At 33.7% G+C, this 19827-nt stretch overlaps 1 protein-coding gene across 1 annotated transcript; it reads right to left on the reverse strand.

The window, feature by feature from the left end:
• Positions 1 to 13377: 13377 nt before the first annotated feature.
• Positions 13378 to 15765, reverse strand: LOC120198078 (probable tetraacyldisaccharide 4'-kinase, mitochondrial). The gene is made up of 8 exons (XM_039199465.1): positions 15485 to 15765; positions 15271 to 15394; positions 14797 to 15030; positions 14349 to 14498; positions 13993 to 14202; positions 13821 to 13880; positions 13656 to 13736; positions 13378 to 13568 (listed from the first exon to the last, which is right to left on the reverse strand). Exons 1-8 carry the CDS (start codon positions 15655 to 15657, stop codon positions 13425 to 13427), a joined length of 1176 nt encoding a protein of 391 aa, XP_039055396.1. The 5' UTR covers positions 15658 to 15765; the 3' UTR covers positions 13378 to 13424.
• Between the last annotated feature and the right edge of the window lie 4062 nt (positions 15766 to 19827).

Here is a 19827-nt window from a genome sequence, read left to right on the forward strand (position 1 = left end):
GGTGGACCTCGAAACTATCTTATGTTTCTTTAAACTCCATTGAACCATACTGCCACCAAGAAAGACACAAGTGCAAGATATAGACCATCTATCATCAACATTACTTCCCAATCGGTATCAGCAAAGGCCACAAGCTGAAAGGGTTCTGTTCTTGGCAAAAACACCAACCCATAATCGAGTGTCCCCCTAAGGTATCTCAACACACGTTTGACAGTCACCAAGTGTTGTTTGCATGGTGCATGTATGAATTGTGCTAGCTTATTCACACAATAAGCTATGTCCGGTCTTGTATGACAAGCATAAAGCGAAGACCCGACCAAACTGCGATATTCCCTTGCATTTTCTAATAAGTTGCATGCATTATTACTTGACAGTTTAACTGATGCAACCATAGGCGTAGGAGTTGTTGTGGCCTTACTCATTCCTGACTTATCGAGCAGCTCCATTATATACTTTTTATGGCTGAGAAACATTGCACAATCAATACACTTAACTTCAATTCCAAGAAAAAAAATTAAGCGTACCCAAATCTTTGAGTGAGAACCTCTCTCCTAACAACTTCACAACTTGCTCAATATCCTCATTTTTGCATCCTGTAACAATGATATCATCAACATAGGCTAAGACATACGTGCTAGTACAATTATTATGTTTAATGAACAAAGAGTTATCTGCACGAGAGCTTTGAAACCTAAGTCCACAAGAAAGTTTTTCAGCTTGGAGTATCAATTCCTTGGTGCTTGCCTTAACCCATACAAGGCTTTCTGTAGCTTACACACCATCCTTGTTCCATCTGCAGTCTGTTGTTCAAAGCCTTCAGGTTGTTCCATGAACACCTCTTCATTTAATTTACCATGTAAAAATGCATTATTAACGTCTACTTGCCTTAGGCTCCAACCATTGCGAGCATCAATTGTCAACAAAACATTTACTGTTGACATTTTTACAACAGGACTAAACGTTTCTTGAAAGTCCTGGCCAGGCACCTGTGAAAACCCTTTGGCCATGAGTCTGGCTTTATATTTTTGTACTGAGCCATCAACATTACGCTTGACTCAAAACAACCACCTACAGCCTACAACAGATATTCATTTTGGAAGAGGAACAAGTGACTATGTATTATTCCTCTGAAGTGCTTCATACTCAGCAAGAACAATAGCCTTCCACAGTGGATCCTCGAAGGCTTCATGAATATTTTGAGGTTCAACCTCATTTATATTATTGTTATTCTGACAAGTATGTCCACCATTGAGAGTTGAGGAGTACAACTTGGGTTTGGACACTTCATCTTTGCTGCGTGTTATCATGTGGTGGCATGTCACTGGTAGTGATGTCTCATGCTGACCATGAATACCTTGACTATTGTTGCTCGATCCTTCATTAACCCGGGTCGACGAGGAAGTACATGCCTCCCTTGAATTTTGTTATGCAACCACATTCTTATCTTGTTGTTCATCCTCATCTACTGTATTGTTTCTTGACACCAAAGGCTGAACATCTGACTCATGACCACCATCTTCAGGCATACTCATATTGTTAAAGGAATTAGACCCTGACTCATCAGCACTGGTCGCAGGGTTAACACCGTATGATTCTCTTCCTATGCAGACACTTTGAGCACCACCTATTATAGGAATTTTTACACCATTCTTACGCAATGCACACTTGCATCCAGTCTTACTGCCTAATACTGCAAAAGGAAAGAACTCTTCATAAAAAATAACATGGCGTGAGATAAAATTCGATCATCCGAGTCAATGCATTGGTAACCTTTGTGCTGAGTGTTATATCCTAAGAACACGCACTGAGAGGATCGATAGCTAAGTTTGTGTGCATTGTATGATCATAAGTGGGGAAAACAACGACACCCAAAGATTCTACGGTAACTATAATCTGGTTTCTTTTAATATAACACCTTATATGGAGATTTGTCTTGAAGAACGTTTGTAGGCAACCGATTGATGAGGTGCACAGCAGTGCATACTGCATAGGACCATAACTTAAATGTGATTGAATGTTGAGCCTTAAGAACCAAGGCTGACTTAATGATGTCTCTATGTTTCCGTTCAACCACACCATTTTGCTTGGATGTATGTGGACATGCTAGACGATGCACTACGCCTACTGACTTAAGCCAAGTCGAGACTAATTGATACTCACCTCCCCAATCGCTTTGAACTTCTTTTATTGTGGTGTTGAATTAAGTTTGGATCAAGCTAAAGAACAACTGGAAATTTGACAGAACCTGATCTTTGGTTTTGAGCAGATAGACCCAACTATGCCTCGTGCATGCATCAACGAAGAAAACATAATATCTATATTCATTGGAGGCTATGTGTGTTGGACCCCATACATCAGTGAAAACTAAGTGAAACAGCGTGGTATACACTATTTTTGATCGATTAAATGGCAGTTTATGACTTTTACCCAATCGACATACAACACAAAATGAATTGCCAACCATATTATTTTTAGAAGGAAACAGTACACCAACTTGTTTACAAGCTTGCACAAAAACAGGATAAGCAGGGTGCCCAAGCCTTTTGTGCCATAGGTTATACTTGTAACACCCCAACCCGTATCCGACCCGGATACGAATCCGAGGTGTCACATTGACCTTTTAAAACATGTACTTGTATAAAATAGTGAGTAATTTAAAACTTTTATAACATATAAATGACTAATTTACATAAAAGACATTTTCATTATTACAAAACCAATCAGAGCGTGTATATTTCACTTATTTATTTACATATAACTATTCGAAACATTTATAAAAATGTTCATAGCTTAAACAATATATTCTTTTGAAAACATGCCAACTAGAACTTTATATACTAAAATACATATTATTCATATATTTTCTGATCTGACCTTTAGTAAGGAGAACTGACCTGTCTTGCTCCACATTGCTCTTTACTCTTCTCGAAACATACGTGTAAATCACTTACACGCTAAGTCAAAGACTTAGTGAGGCATATAAACATATAAGGTAAACGGTAACTAATAATCATACCTAAACAATTACTACTATCATTTCATACCACTCATACTTTTACATGTAACAAATATCTGCATACATATATGTCATTATCATTCATATCTCTTATGTCCATATCATATAACATATACCATAACCAATTGCACATATACATATCATGTCATGTAAACTATATATATATACTATCATTGATTCCTTTCATCATATGGTCTTATAAGTTACCATTTGTACAATCAATATCACACATGAAATTCCACAAGGAAACAAACATATTATCATATCACATTATTAATATTATCTATTTAATAGCCCATGATACACATGTGAGAACTAAATATATGCGAGTACATAGAGGTTGTGCACTAATGTTGTCACCACAGCTCATATAATTGCACCGAAGTGCCACATATAATTGTACCAGAGTGCCGCGTAGAATTGCACCGTAGTGCCATATAATAATGTCCATAAGGACCACATATCATTCCTTAAGAATCATATACATATACTATGGATCAAGTATGTGTCTCACCAGACTTCACACATGTTCCAAAGAATACATATATGTCCCGAAGGACCACATATCATTCCTTAAGAATCATATACATATGCCAAGGATCAAGTATGTGTCTCACCAGACTTCACACATGTTCCAAAGAATACATATATGTCCCGAAGGACCACATAGACCCTCGACTCTTGGCATGCCAACTATACCCCTAGCTCTCATGACACAATACATGGGCATTATCTTTTATATCCTTTTACATATTCATGTAACCATATCATATATTCATATAAGCTCATGGTTTCATTCACATATACATGTAATCACGTAGTTCATGTCAATTCTCATATGAGTTCATATTCATATAAACATAGGATTCACCCTCATGTATCACATATACTTTCTCTTTCATATGGCTCATAACATTTCTCATGTGTTCATATGACATGTAAATCATTGTCATCTTATCATGTTATCACATAAACATATCATCTTACAATACATACAAAACACATCAATACCTATATTCACATATACCTATCATTTCATTATCCTTATTATTATTCATATCATCACCATTAATCCCTTTTACTTTCCATATTCATATCAATAACACATATACTCATGCACACATATAAATCATAACAAATACATACTTCTATGAATTCATGTTTTTCACTATTGGAAATAGACTTATCACAAGTCTTATTTTCCCTTGAGCCTCATATACTAGAGAATGTACACTCGCCTTAGCCTTGTTTGCTTTGAATCAATCTTAATCCTTAGATTGTTCCGGAACAAGCTTTATTCTATATCTACATCATAATAATACATTGATACATATCAGTATACTAATTGATATCTTCTAAATTGTCACTTCTTAGGCTAAAAGAAAAGCCCATTTCATCTTTTAATGAAGGTATGCATCGATGCACTACACAATGTATCGATACATTCCCTATCGATGAATCGATGCACTACTTGTGCATCGGTGCACAAAATACATTCGATGTTTGTTTATTACTGGGATACATCGATGCATGCCTTATGCATCGATGCACCAATTGCATTCGATGTTTTTAGATTAAAAGAGTGCATCGATGCACTACCTGTGCATCGATACACCTTCAAACAATTTCTGGGTTTTAACCTTGATGCATCGGTGCACTATGAATATGCATCGATGCACTTTGCCCAGAATCCTCTTTTTGAACCCAAAAATTCATTCTTTTTGGATTAAATCCTTCATATTTCAACTCCTTTCATATTCCTAACTTACATATACATACTTAAACTCATTAATATTCATTTATCTCATCTTTAACCTCAAAATTCCATCTTTCATATGGAAATCAATAATCATACCCAATTTTCCATGTTATCCAAACTTAATTCTAACACTTCTAACTTCTTATTCTTATAGATGACAAGTCAAATCCATCCTCCAAATTCATTTAAACCTCCTTATTCAAAATTTCACTTAAAACCCCATTTTCTTTAATCTCTTCTAACCTCTTCATCTTTGAGTTTTCACTTATCTTTAGACTTCTTTAAGCTTTCTTACTTTCCAAAGAATCAAAACCAACTTAGAATTCAAATAGTAATCAACTAATAAAAATTCTCACCTTTGCTCTTGGCTTCCACGCGTGAAGAAGAAAGGAGAAGAAGAAAACTCTGGAAACTCATTTCCCACGTTTTTATATCCCCTAAAAGAGAAATAAAAAAATCTTCTCTTAGAAAAGACCATAATACCCTTAATACTTTCAAACTTTACTATTAAATCAAACCTCAAAATTCTCCAATTAAAATTCTGAACTTTTAACTTATTTCGAACTTGAACACAATGCTTTCAAAATTCACCTTTAGGTCACTAGCCTGATATTGAGGATGTTATAATACTTTTTATTACTACTATTGGAATCTTCTACCATGGTGACATGACAAGCTTCCAAGCATTCTGCATTTGTTATGAACTGATAGAGGCCTGCATGCTCTTGTCCTTTTAGCAACACCACTTTAGTCACCTCATCATTAACCAAACACGTCCCCGCATGAAATTCAAAGAATACCTTGTTATCTCTAGCAAACTTTGACACATAAAGAAGGTTTTTGGTTACTAAGGGCACATGCAATAAATCATTAAGAACCATCACACGAGAGTTAGTAGTCATAGCTGAAGAACCAGCTCGAGCTATACTCAAGCTATGCCCATTACCAACAACTACCTTACTTGGTCCGGTGTAATCTGAGCTAGTAAGGTTTGAGGCGTCAGGAGTGATGTGTTGAGTAGCCCCTGAGTCCATAATTCATCGACCATAATTTTTTGATGCAATATGTGCTTGAGCATGCACACCACTATTGCACGACTTGCATTCATCTAGGACAGTATGATTTGCTTCACTACCTTTATTTTTGTCAGCCAACACGCCTGGAAACGTCTGATCGAAGCGATGCCAGCAGCGATCAACCGAGTGTCTATTCTTTCCACATAACAGACACTGCAATCGAGGACGACCACACCCTGCAGGTTTGTTGCTCCTATTATAATTGCTAGCTCCAGTGCAATTATAGACCTAATTTGTAGGTCTGCCATTTTCACGAAAGCTTGTTCTTACAGTAGCCATATTTGCACTCAGAGGCAGAGATTGTTGCAATTGAAAACTACTCAACTGTGATTCAACATCCATCAAGATTGTTTTCACACTGTCAACTGAAAACATATATTTGCTTGCAGTGATCACGGCCACAAATGGTTGATATTCAACCGAGAGACCATTGAGAATAGTAGCAATTTGTTCAAGGTCCGAGATCGTACTCCTATACGCTACAATTGCATCGCACACTTCTTTAATCTTTGTAAGATAAAATCTCATGATATCATCAATTTTCTTGATAGATCTGAGTTTGTAATACAAACTCATCACACTCGTAGTCGATCGATTAGCGAAAATTTTTTGAATCGTTCGCCACACATCAGCTGTTGTTTCAGCTCCTACAAATTAGGGCAGCAAGGGATCGCTGATCATAGACAGCAACCAGGACGCAAGAGCACTGTCCTGAGCAACAAAACTTTTATAGTCTCCATTCACAACACTAGCACCTGATTCATCAACAATTCGAGCTGGTGGTGGTAGTAATTCTCCATTGAGCAACCTCTCTAACCTGTGGCTGCGAACCGTGAGCAGTACTTGTTGTTTCCACAACAAGAAGTTTACTTCATCGAGCAGGATGTTGATCTTCTTATGTGTGAAGATCTTGCTGCTGCGAGCAGTTTTCCCGAATTCGAAGGCAACATTGCTACAATCACCCATGAGAGCAGTAATCTCCATGATCAAAAGGTGAATGATACCATATTAGAATATGTAAAGAAGACTGAAATCTTAAAGAAAGCTTCTTAACTCTTCATTAATGAAAGCATGGTTTTTATACACATAACAACCAATTTCCTAAGCTGGTAATATGGTGTAACAGAATACTAACAAACTAAATGCAAACTACATTCTACACACATACACAACATATTACTTCAAGAGCATTCTAGATTCATTCTAGAACATTTACTTCAATACTCCCGACATCGACCAAGGAGTCCCCGAAAACAAATACTGTCGGCACCATTTGAGCCGTCGAAAACCCCACTGTCAAGCTAAATACAGAGAGTAAAAACCATAACAATTTCTTCGCCATAAAACTGTGTTGAGTTAATCGACTGACGGAATCGGCCAAGAGGGGGTGAATTGGCAATTTAAAATTTGGTGGAAGCTTTTATAATTGTAAATCTTTACTATAATTTAAGATATTTTTTATTTTTTAAATAAAATTAATGAATCCTTTTAGGGGAAAATATGATAGAAGAAGATATAAGTATAATACTATGTAGATTATTTTTTATGTTATTAATTAATTCTAATTCTTTTCCACTAATTTTTTTCATATTAATTTAAATATAGACAAATCTCTGAAATAAATGTTCAATTAATACCAAAATTATTATTTTCATCTTAAAAGCAATTTATTTTAAATAATATATATATTTTATTAGTTTAGTGTTATTATAATATAGTATATGTTTAGAATCTTTTTAACCATTGACAATATGCATATATCATGTAGATGTAGTTGCTCGAATCTGAGATACCTAAACACAACTTTTTAAATATTATAAAATTATTATTATAAAATAGTCAGGTATTACAAAATAAATTTTAGATTTATAAAATGTTATTATTTTTCTTTTTAATTGTCCTTTCGAATCAGTTCGGGTCGTACCACTTAACTTTTATAAAATTTAAAAATAAGCGATTTGAATGACCTCCGTAATATTTATTTAATTTCAGTTTTTTTTTTCAAATTATGATTATCAGTGAATTTTCTTTAATAGACTAATAAATCTTAATATTTAGAATATTTAACTTTTTTCTTTTAGGTAAAGTATAGTAATGGTCACTAAACTTTTTTAAAGCTTTCATTTAGGTCTCCCAACTTTTAAAACTTGCAATACAATCCTCCAACATTTAGTTTGTTTGCAATATGGTCCATGATGTAACCTGCCGTTTGACATTGTTACACTACCGTTAGTACGTTTGTAATAAGGTCACTGAACTTTTCAGGCGCTTGTTTTTAGGTCCCTCAACTTTTAAAACTTGCACAGTTCTCAATTTCAAAAACATGTAAAAAAATCTAATTCGTTCACGATATATCAGTCTTATAATCAACGTGAACTTATTAAAAAGAATACGAGCTCACATGACGCCAAAAACCACATGTCTGATCAATACAATTCCCAGTAAACTAGTACAAGCAGTGTCTCAGATTGAGCCTGGCGATTTCACTATGTCGATACTCACAACCAATTCCCTCATTTAAAGAAAAACCAAACAAGAAGATCTAACAAATTTAGCCTAAGACCCTCTTTCATTTCTATTCTAATGGATTGAATATCTTTCATAAGGAGTACTAAAAGTTTTTCTTAAGAAGAAAAAAAGAAAATTAGATGGTTTTGGTTCAAAACTAACACTGAATATCCAGATCATTTACATGTAGTTCCATAAACATAAAAATTTCAAAAAAAACACACACAATGCGAGTTGAAAATGGGAAAGTGCGAAAGAGGAAAAGCTTACTTCCGGATAGCCCAAAAGAGAAAATAAATACCTTCTTACTAGTAAGGGAAGAGACTAAACGCAATCGATGTTGCGTCCCGACAATTATTCCTCCATTTTTTCTTTGTAAATAAAAAGCTGAAAGATAGAGCATTGCTTAGGTTTACAATTTTACATGGCGGAAAATTGAAGAACAAAAACCAAACGGCAGTGCATATGAGCGAAAGAGACTGAGAGGTGAATGTGTTGTTTGTGATTTCATTATATTTAATCATTTGTTGGAAAATCTTTAACCACAAGGATTAAACGAAAAAATTATTATGTCATTTATACAAAATAATTCCAGCTTTGTTGGTGACTTTCAACAATCATATTTAGTTCATCTTAGTAGTAGTTGTCAACTCTGCATTTCTAACCCCGTTTATTTCTCACAAGCATTTCATCAAACATCTATGTTTTACCTGAGATGACCTGTATCTAACATTACACCTTGAATTGTTGATGGTCCTGATAGTCTCTTGGTCGGTTTTTCACTCAATGAACCCTTATTCAAGTCAACACCTCCACATAATTCAAAGTTAGATTAGAATTTCCCATGCATCCCTGAATCTTAATATTTAGAATATTTAATTTTTTTCTTTTAGGTAAAGTATAGTAATGGTCACTAAACTTTTTTAAAGCTTTCATTTAGGTCCCCCAACTTTTAAAACTTGCAATACAATCCTCCAACATTTAGTTTGTTTGCAATATGTTCCATGATGTAACCTGCCGTTTGACATCGTTACACTACCGTTAGTACGTTTGCAATATGGTCACTGAACTTTTCAGGCGCTTGCTTTTATGTCCCTCAACATTTAAAACTTACACAGTTCTCAATTTCAAAAACATGTAAAAAAATCTAATTCGTTTACGATATATCAGTCCCATAATCAACGTGAACTTATTAAAAAGAATACGAGCTCACAGACGCCAAAAACCACATGTCTGATCAATACAATTCCCAGTAAACTAGTACAAGCAGTATCTCGGATTGAGCCTGGCGATTTCACTATGTCGATACTCACAACCAATTCCCTCATTTAAAGAAAAACCAAACAAGAAGATCTAACAAATTTAGCCTAAGACCCTCTTTTATTTCTATTCTAATGGATTGAATATCTTTCATAAGGAGTACTAAAAGTTTTTCTTAAGAAGAAAAAAAGAAAATTAGATTGTTTTGGTTCAAAACTAACACTGAATATCCAGATCATTGACATGTAGTTCTATAAACATAAAAATTTCAACAAAAAACACACAATGCGAGTTGAAAATAGGAAAGTGTGAAAGAGGAAAAGCTTACTTCCGGATAGCCCAAAAGAGAAAATAAATACCTTCTTGCTAGTAAGGGAAGAGACTAAACGCAATCGATGTTGCATCCCAACAATTATTCCTCCATTTTTTTCTTTGTAAATAAAAGGCTGAAAGATAGAGCACTGCTTAGGTTTACAATTTTACATGGCGGAAAATTGTAGAACAAAAACCAAACGGCAGTGCATATGAGCGAAAGAGACTGAGAGATGAATGCATTGTTTGTGATTTCATTATATTTGATCATTTGTTGGAAAATCTTTAACCACAAGGATTAAACGAATAAATTATTATGTCATTTATACAAAATAATTCCAGCTTTGTTGGTGACTTTCAACAATCATATTTAGTTCATCTTAGTAGTAGTTGTCAACTCTGCATTTCTAACCCCATTTATTTCTCACAAGCATTTCATCAAACATCTATGTTTTACCTGAGATGACTTGTATCTAACATTACACCTTGAATTGTTGATGGTCCTGATAGTCTCTTGGTCGGTTTTTCACTCAATGAACCCTTATTCAAGTTAACACCTCCACATAATTCAAAGTTAGATTAGAATTTCCCATACATCCCCGATTGAAAAATTATGCTGGAAATGAGAAGAGAGAAGCGAAAAAGGAAATTCGAGATTGAAAAAGAATTTGAGGTTTAGAATGAAATTGAGGACCGTGTTGTAAGTTTTAAAAGTTGGGGGACCTAAATGCAAGCACCTGAAAAGTTCAGTGACCATATTGCAAATGTATTAACGACAATGTAAAGGCGTCAAATGGCCGGCTACGTCAAAAACCATATTGTAAACGGACTAAATGTTGAAGGATTGTATTGTAATTTTTAAAGTTGTGAGACCTAAATAAAAACTTTAAAAAAATTCAGTGATCATTACTATATTTTACCATATTCTTTTTATGCCTAAAGAAATATTCGATGCTTTATTAAGAATAAGAAAGCTGTAAGCGCGTGTCGGATTTGATAAAATCTGGGTTGACGTGGAACCCACCAAATTGATCAGACAAACCGAGTGGAGAAGACAGACATCAAACATGTGGATCCCATTTTCCTGGAATTTAGAGAATGCCTTTTCCAGCTTTAATTATTATTATTTTATTTTAAAGCCGGCAAACGCTCAATATGCAACTCCTAATTACTTTCCCATTTTATGCAATTTTACGATAGTTTTGAAGAACAGAGATCATATGTTAAGATCCTCACCCAACACATTAATATATATATATAATCGAATTCAGTGACTATTTATATACTTCACCCAAATATAATTTCAGTTAATAAGTAATATTTTAGGTTTTAAAAGTTCAAAACCGAAACCAAATGGTAATTCTTATAAAATTGAACCGAATCTGATATGCTAAAACCTAAACTAAATGTGAGAATACTGCCATGGAGGCTAAGAATGATGAAATCTCAAATGAAGGAGGAGGAAACTTAAAAATAGAGAGATGACATAATGAAGATTTTATTGATCATTGAAGAAAGTATTATGCCTACAATCTAATATAAGTGTGGCTTATATAGCCCAAATAACCAACAACTATAACAAACTAATAACAACTAATAACAAGTTAATAACAAACCATAACAAACTCTAACATTCACTATACTTTTCCACCTTTTAATTTTCTTAAAAATAAACTTGCTATTAGAAAGTTGATCAAACAAAGAGTGCAAACTTAATAAGCTGGAATTCAGCCGTCTTGCCGTCTCGATGAACAATTTACCGGACAAATTCTCTTTCACCTAAAACATCTTCTTTCTTCAACTTCCCTCGGCTTTTCTTCTTCTTTTCAAGAGGTTTTTTTTTCTTCAGTGTTCTTCCTCTTCACTTATTGGGACTTTCTTTTTGTTGGAAGCAAGGCGGTTAAGCTACGAGCTCCCGGATGCAATCTGAAGCCTCTCTTGGGCAATAAAACATCCTATTTTGTCTAGTTAAGGAAGGCAAGACTGTTAAACTCTTAACCTTCCCCAGAGATTTTCTTTTATGGTAACTTGATTGTTAAGCCTCAAAGTTTCATGTCAAACTTTGGAGAAGAAGTAACAAGTGATGAACGATACTCTATGAACACCTTAAAGTTGTTGGTTAAATTACACATATAGCGTTCTTCGTCAACACACAACATAGAACGAGGAAGAACATCGAGTACAGCAGTAACGAGAGGTCTCCAAATACAACAATATTTCACTGAGCACCCATCAGCCGGAAGGGCACTTGAGGCCACATTTATGAAAAAATGAAACTATTTGACACTTATGAGAGGAATTGAGTTTTGGAGGAAGTATAACTGGGAAATTATGAATCGAACATCTCTGGCTTCTTTGGCTTTCTTCTCTCTTTCGGCAAGGGCTACGACCCCTTCTAACCTTTTGAGGACAACTTCTTCTTCCCCGCAACGATCTATCAACAAAGCGTACTCGTACAAGGTCTCGTAACCGAACGGATCCGATTGAAGGATTTCATCGAACAGTCTGCGCGCTTTCTCGGTTTGACCCATGTCGGCCAACAACCTTCCCAACAACAATTTCCAACAACAACATCCGGTTGTGCAAAAACCAAGCGCTTCAAGTTGATAACTGTCGCTTCTTCTTCTTGATTTTCGACCTTCATGCGTTTGAACGCCTTCATTTCCTCATAAAGCGATGAAGTTTGCTTTGGTTTCAGATCATCCGCTTCCTTTTCTACCGGCAAAGCAGGTTCGTTTTTAACCACCGTTACTGGTACAGGATCGGCTAGGGCAGGGAATTATGAGAATCTCCCAATCATCAAAGCCGTGGCACCGACCAAAAAAGCCGTCTTGGCGAACGATTGAAGCTTATGGGCAACGGAATCAGGCTTTACAGAACAACAAGCCCTGAGCCTAGGGGGATTGGGTGAAGGAAAAGCGAGCAACAGGGCCGACGAAGAAGACGAAGGGAGTGATTTCAAGGGGAGAACGGCGATGCACGGTGATGAAAATGTGGCTAGTGTTGGATCCATGGCTGAGAATATACTTTTTTCTTAGTTTTCTCAAGGTTGAAGAAAGCAATGGAATGGCAACAACAGAAGAAAGATGAAATCAGGATCTTTGGCGAATGATACCATATGAGAATGCTGCCATGGAGGCTAAGCATGATGAAAGCTCAAATGAAGGAGGAGGAAACTTAAAGATAGAGAGATGACAGAATGAAGATTTTATTGATCATTGAAGAAAGTACTCTGCCTACAATCTAATATAAGTGTGGCTTATATAGCCCAAATAACCAACAACTATAACAAACTAATAACAACTAATAACAAGCTAATAACAAACCATAACAAACTCTAACACTAAACACTAGTGTGCAAGAGCAAGGACAATCTAAACTCTTTAAATATGTTGCTGGTTCTATGTTCATTCAAGCAACTTTGGTCACTGCATAGCATGAGCAATTACTACTGTGTCTAAAAGCAGAAATTTAATCCGCATCAGATGCACATTTACACTTCAAGTAGCTCCTTCAATAACGACTTGAAGCTTTCCTCGTCGCACCCCTTACGAGGTATAATCTGCATTTCGGAACAGAGTACGACAACTTGAAAAGGATACATATGTTTCAGAATCTCGGGGTCTCTATCGTAGTCCTGGTAAAATCAAGTTCAACATGCTTAAAGATTCGTTATAAGGGAGATCTTCTGCATTTACCGAAACCAGCTTTCTTGGTTACTCACCTTTTCTGTAACTACAATAATTGGCTTACAACTGAACTTGTCCTCAAGTTGTCTAAGCCGCTTTCTTATCATATGAATATCCTACATTTCATCAACATGGGGAAATGAGAACGCGATTTCTCGGAAAAAATAAATCTGGGATATAAAGGAGAAGAGGTGCTTTACCTCGATTCCAAATGAGTGATGGTCACTGAAGTCGATTTGATCAACAAATAACGGTCCAATCTGCAGCAGGTCATTCACCACTAAAATAACTATCATGGAGAAACAATGGTCCATTATGCATAACATGTTAATTAAACCGGAAAAGAGATAACAAAAAATAAAATAGTAAAACCTTTTCCACCGCCATCACAAAAGCATCAGGAAAACCAATTGCAGAAACACATAATACGACTGCATCATGCAACCCTTCCAAATGCATCTTTTTGCTTATATTTCTCGGTTCAAATAAATATGAGGGAGTCATTCTTGTATAAAAAATAGGAAGTGACTCCTTGATTTCTTGAACCACTAACTCGATAACTTTGACCTTTTGTTCCGGTACCTGCCACGATTTTGGAGCACGAGCTTTTAGACAACTTCTTCACGTAGTTCGGCTACAAAATTACAAGCAAAATATACACAACTTTTGTTGTAAAATTAGAAAGTATCTTCTAGGAAAGTGCACAGTTCAAGCTCAACTCTTCGTACCAGGTCAGCATGATGAATTACAGCAATATCGGCTCGTCTGATCGCTGTTAAAGCTTCTCTTAAGGGTCCAAGAGGAAGTAGTTTGCCGTTTCCCCATGGCATTAATCCATTAATCATTACAATCTCTAGGTCACGACTTAAGCTCCAATACTGCCTTCCATATACATGATTAATAACTTATCAGCATAAACCCTAAATGCACAAAATGTTCCCCCCCCCCCTTCAAAACTTCCCTGATAAAGGAAAGAGCAGAAACTAAATATACCAGAATATCAATTCCGAGGAACATGAACTGTTAGCATCTAAATGTATTCATTAGCTTAGAAAGAAATATGGAACTATAAAGAGAAGTCATTTGGCCATATAACACAAAACTAACCGACTCATTCGAATATACAATAAGACATGCAACAGAACAATGAGAAGAACATGGAAGAAACTGTAATACCTGCATTCCATCATCCAGAATTGCAGCACCAATTTTTTGTGAATCAATATGACTTCCCATTTTTGGGTCAAGATAGGTTCTCTCAACGAATTTACCACCACGATAGTCTACGTATCCGTATTTTTCAAATGCCAAATTGGCTGTGGCCACCCTATTTGCTCCCACGCCGACTTTTACTGCCCTCCCAATTAGATGCCTTTTTAGCATTTTAGCTTCATCTCCACCAGCATAGCCCTTCAAGAGAACCAATTTTTAGCTCCATTGAAAGTGACAGCAAATGAGAAACATAATTCAGCTCTATTCTTTGCCACTAAACATAGGAATTCAAAAACACAAACAATTACAATCCACTCGAACTTACTTAAATCCAATGGCCATACTTCCAAATCAAAACACCAGTATAAATTTACAGCTCCTATATTCAAAATCAAATGCAATAATTAAAGTAGTACCAGTACCGATAAGAAGGAATACCCTTGTCAAAATGAGAGATGAAATTCCATAATCAGTTAAGCGCTTCGCTATGAACTCAACCATTGGAGTCTTTCCATTTCCTCCCCACGTCAAATTTCCAACACTGATTACCGGCACCGGCAAGCTTCAAAAAATAAAAACCCACTAAATAAATTAAACAAAAATTGATTTTTTTTTAATTTCCTCCAAACTGAGCTTCAATATATTATCGGACCTGTTCTTAGAGAAGAAACCAGAGCGGTAAAGCGAATGACGAATATAGAGAACGGCGCCGTAGAGAGAAGAAGCATAGGAAAGGAAAGGAATAAGAGAGCGATGAAGATTGGAGAACTTAGCTTGGTTTTGACCGTAGGCGATCTCTTTCACTGCTTGCTTCAGTTTCTCCATTATTGACAACGAACAGACTGAGCAGTGAAATCGGCGGAAAATTGGAAGTGGGGGATTATGGAGGGAACAGAGGGTAATTTTGTCAATTAAAAAATACTAATACAACATACAATTACTTTTTTTTTATATATAACTATTGATATATAATTAATTAATCAATAAATCTAAATTAAACATTATAGAAGAATATCATAAAATGAAATTTTCAAGTGCCAATTTAATATACTCTATTAAAAAATTTCTTGAATTTAAATCTTATATAATAGATGTAGTTTTTATTTAGACCAATTGATATTTGATCAAATATACATTTTTTAATATAATTATCTGATATTTGATCTGTTGAAAAATTAAGCTATATTAAGTATAATAAAAGCTCAATGTAAATCGATCTTTTAAATTAATTCAATTTGCTTAATTCAAAACATTAGAATTTAAATATTATTTAAGAAATTCAATTTTTATTCTATTTAGACCAATTGATAATTGATTAAATACATTTTTATCATAATTTGATAAAATATTCAACTAATTAAGATTAGGTATGAAAGTTCTTTACGAAACAACTCTTTCTACTTAATTTGCCTCATTTATAATACTAAAATTGAAATTAAGAATGACAAATAGTGGCCTTGCCGTCCAAACATGATACAATTTCTTTACAGTACTAATACAATTTGAACTTTTAATTTAGTATAATGAAAAAATTGGACTCTTGTTTATTGTCAAATGTGTACGAGTATTTAGAACAAATATTACTTTATAATCACTTTTTAATTTAAAAAAATTACACTCTAACCTTCAAGAACTAATGATTTAGTTTTGCCTTATAATATGATTTCAAGACCCACTTTGCATCCACCCACTAAATGATTTCATTCACTTTAAAAAAATCCACAGTTACGTTTCATTTACATAAACTACGTAATGTCTTTAAAAATATATTCTTAATTTTTCAGCAAGAGTAACAATTTTGTATCTATACGTAAAATTATATCATGCATAAATTGCATGCCCAATGTACAAACTTACTGGCTTTAGTAAATGGTAAGCTAATTATTAAATATCAAAACTTTAAAAACCAATAAATAAATGGTAGTATGTAATTTGACAGATTGCTTCTCATATATGAAATAAAAAGGTGGCTCAACAACCTCTAAAAAATGCAATACTAATTAATACATATCCAAAACTTTAGAATAAAGTAAAAAAAAAATTAGGATGAAAACAAAAGAGGATTACGTCTATCTCAAGGTCTTTTACCCGACGTAAATGGACGATGTAAAATTAAGAATTCACACATCCTAAGGTTAATATGAGATTTAAAAATAAAACCAAGCTTTTTGTCAACTAATATTGATTTCGATTGTATTTGTTTGTTATTGTTAATATATGATTTTAATCATTTTTTTTTTTGATTTACCAAAATGACCAACAAATTTACAACGCGGTCTCAAATTTCGCAACTCAGGCGTATCGGATTCTGGAATCCCGAGTTAGACAAACTTTTCTCAGGCGTATCGGATATAGGGATGGATTGAGATCCTATAAAATATGGTCGTACTTCTAAAAATTTTAACTTTTTATATATTTTAAATATTTTTATTGATTATTTAATTTTATAATCTTTAAAATTTTATAATTTTACATCTTTTAAAATTTTTAATATAATTTTTTAAAATTGTAATTTTGATATAATTTTTACGTGGATCGTTGACTGGTTGGTTTCCCGCAGTCAGATCTGACTTTACAGATCGGAGTCGATAGATGTATTTGCAACTGCATTAAATCATAAACGATTACTTTTACAGTATTTATAATGTATTGAAATCTAAAACTACCAAATCAAAGATTGAGAATATTGAAAGCATATATACATATATAATCTTTTTCTAATCAATCTGGGAACAATGCTTAAGAAGAACTAAGAAACCTCCAATGTTCTTCCTAAAATTCTGGCCCTCTTAGCCATTGTTTTGAAAACCGGACCGGACTGGCCGGTTCAACCGGTTGAATCGGGAATCGTGTGTTAGTCCAGTTCAATCTAAACCGGTTGAAACGCTACTAGTGAATCGACCAGAACCGTTGAACCGTTTGAACCAAACCGACAAAAAACCGGAAATTTTGTTTTAAAAAAAAAAAAAACAAGCAACGTCGTTTGTTAAACGAGCCAAGTCGAACTCAAGTATTGCTAAGCTCGACTTAAACTTAAAAACTTTAAAAGTAAGCTCAACTCGACTCAAACTCACAAGCTAAAAATTATCAAGTTCAACTCAAACTCGAAATATAATATCGAAACTTGAACTCAAAAAGGCTTGAACTAAAAAAAAATTAGAAGCTCGATTAAAGCCTAAAATTCGAACTTGATTGAAGTGAAAGAATAGTTCACTCAATGCTCACCAAAAGGCTCCATGATTTTGAATATCAAATTACCTCTATTATTTATAGAAATTAGTTGTGATGCTCTTCTATGTTTCTTAGTAATGTGGGATTGTTTTATTCTCATATTTTCTCTTTAAACTTTTGGGATGCTCTTCTATGTTTCTTAGCCATGTGAGTTTGTTTTAAAAAAAAAATTAAACCAAACAATATCATTTTGTTATGATTTTTTTAACCCCAAATTTATTTTTTAATTATAGTTATATAATTATATTTATTATTTAATATGTTTTACCTTAAATATTATGTTGTAGTTAATTTGAATCATTTTGTTTCACTTGATTTTATGGTTTTTAACTTATATATGTTATGACTTGCTTTAAATATGACTTGTGATATACAAAATTATTTTTTATTAAATATTTTTGGTATTTTTATTTAATTTTTTAAATAATTATGACGTCCGGTTCTTTCGACCGGTCAGACCGGTTCAACCGGTTGAACCAGTGAACCAATAACATGATCGGTTCGCTAACCTATCTGGTTCTGAAAACCTCTCGGCTATCAAAATAAACGACATAAAACAAGAATAGCCCTTTAAAAAGCAATCTACAAATATCCCTCTACGCTATATATATATATATATATATCATAGCTAAACGTTGTTAGATGGTTGAAGCTCTTCTGGAGGAAAGAATGGTGAAGAAATTCCGGTTGTTTTGTTTCGGTTTATTCGTGGAGGACGACGTCATCTTCTTCCCGGATTTCTTTTGATTCCGAAGAACGCAGGCATTGCCATGGCATATACATTTGGATTCTGAGGATTATGTGAAACAACCAAAGATGTTTTGAAGTCCAAGGAAATGGGTCCATGGCATTGGCCTTTTGCTTTAAGGAGATGGGTCAAAGTTGGTGGGCAGAAATTACAATTTTATTTTTCAGCTTCACATTCGCACACGCTCATGTAGCTTCAGCCATAATATATATCAAACTAAAAACGTATTAGACCATGTGTTTTTTTTATATATTTTTTAATATTATTAACATTCGTTTTTTTTCATTTGTAATTTTAAAATTTAAACTTTATATTTTTTAATGAATTCAATATCTTATATGGTTAGATTAAATAGTAATTGATATTTTTAAAGAGTTTTTTTATTTCTTCTTTCTTAAATATTTTTCTTTCATTCTTTTAGGAAGTTTTTAGTTTTGGTTGTTGATATTAGTAGACTTTTGATAAGGGCTTTAGACTTCATTAAGTCTTTTTCTTTTCAATTTATTAATAGGTTATAGGTCATATTCTAACAACTTTTAAAAATATATTTTTATTTATAATTTTTTTATTTTTTATATGTTCTTTATGTTACAAAATTGAATTTTCATAAATACAAAAAATATTTTTATATAAAAAATTCTTTAAATGTCAAAATAGGAAAAATTATAGTACAAGGACTAAATCTTATATAGATAGAGAAAAGAGATGATACATAACGGCCCTTAGAAATATATCCAATATATCGATAAGATTAATTTACTTTAAAATTATATTTTAAAATGAAATTTTATTTTCTCTCACGATCAAAGAAGACGTCATGCGGAAATGATGTTTTATTAAAAATGAAAAATAGGAAAACGTCATACGTGTTCTCCATTGTACAATGTAATTTATTTTATTAAATATTTTTATTGTTTTAATTTATTATCTTTATATATATATATATATATATAAATTAAGAATATTTATACATTGTATATGTAACAATGCACTTTGAATTTAGATAATAAAATATC

The sequence above is a fragment of the Hibiscus syriacus genome, unplaced genomic scaffold (genome assembly GCF_006381635.1).
Source record: "Hibiscus syriacus cultivar Baekdansim isolate YM2019G1 unplaced genomic scaffold, ASM638163v2 tig00117056_pilon, whole genome shotgun sequence".
Taxonomy (NCBI): Eukaryota; Viridiplantae; Streptophyta; class Magnoliopsida; order Malvales; family Malvaceae; genus Hibiscus; species Hibiscus syriacus.

Coding starts and splice junctions, on each gene's coding strand:
- LOC120198078 (XM_039199465.1), bottom strand. CDS start 15,657: ATGGAGAAACTGAAGCAAGCAGTGAAAGAGATCGCCTACGGTCAAAAC. Junction 13,881..13,992: donor TTGTGATGGCGGTGGAAAAG/GTTTTACTATTT, acceptor GACCTGCTGCAG/ATTGGACCGTTATTTGTTGA. Junction 13,569..13,655: donor TTATTGTAGTTACAGAAAAG/GTGAGTAACCAA, acceptor TGATTTTACCAG/GACTACGATAGAGACCCCGA.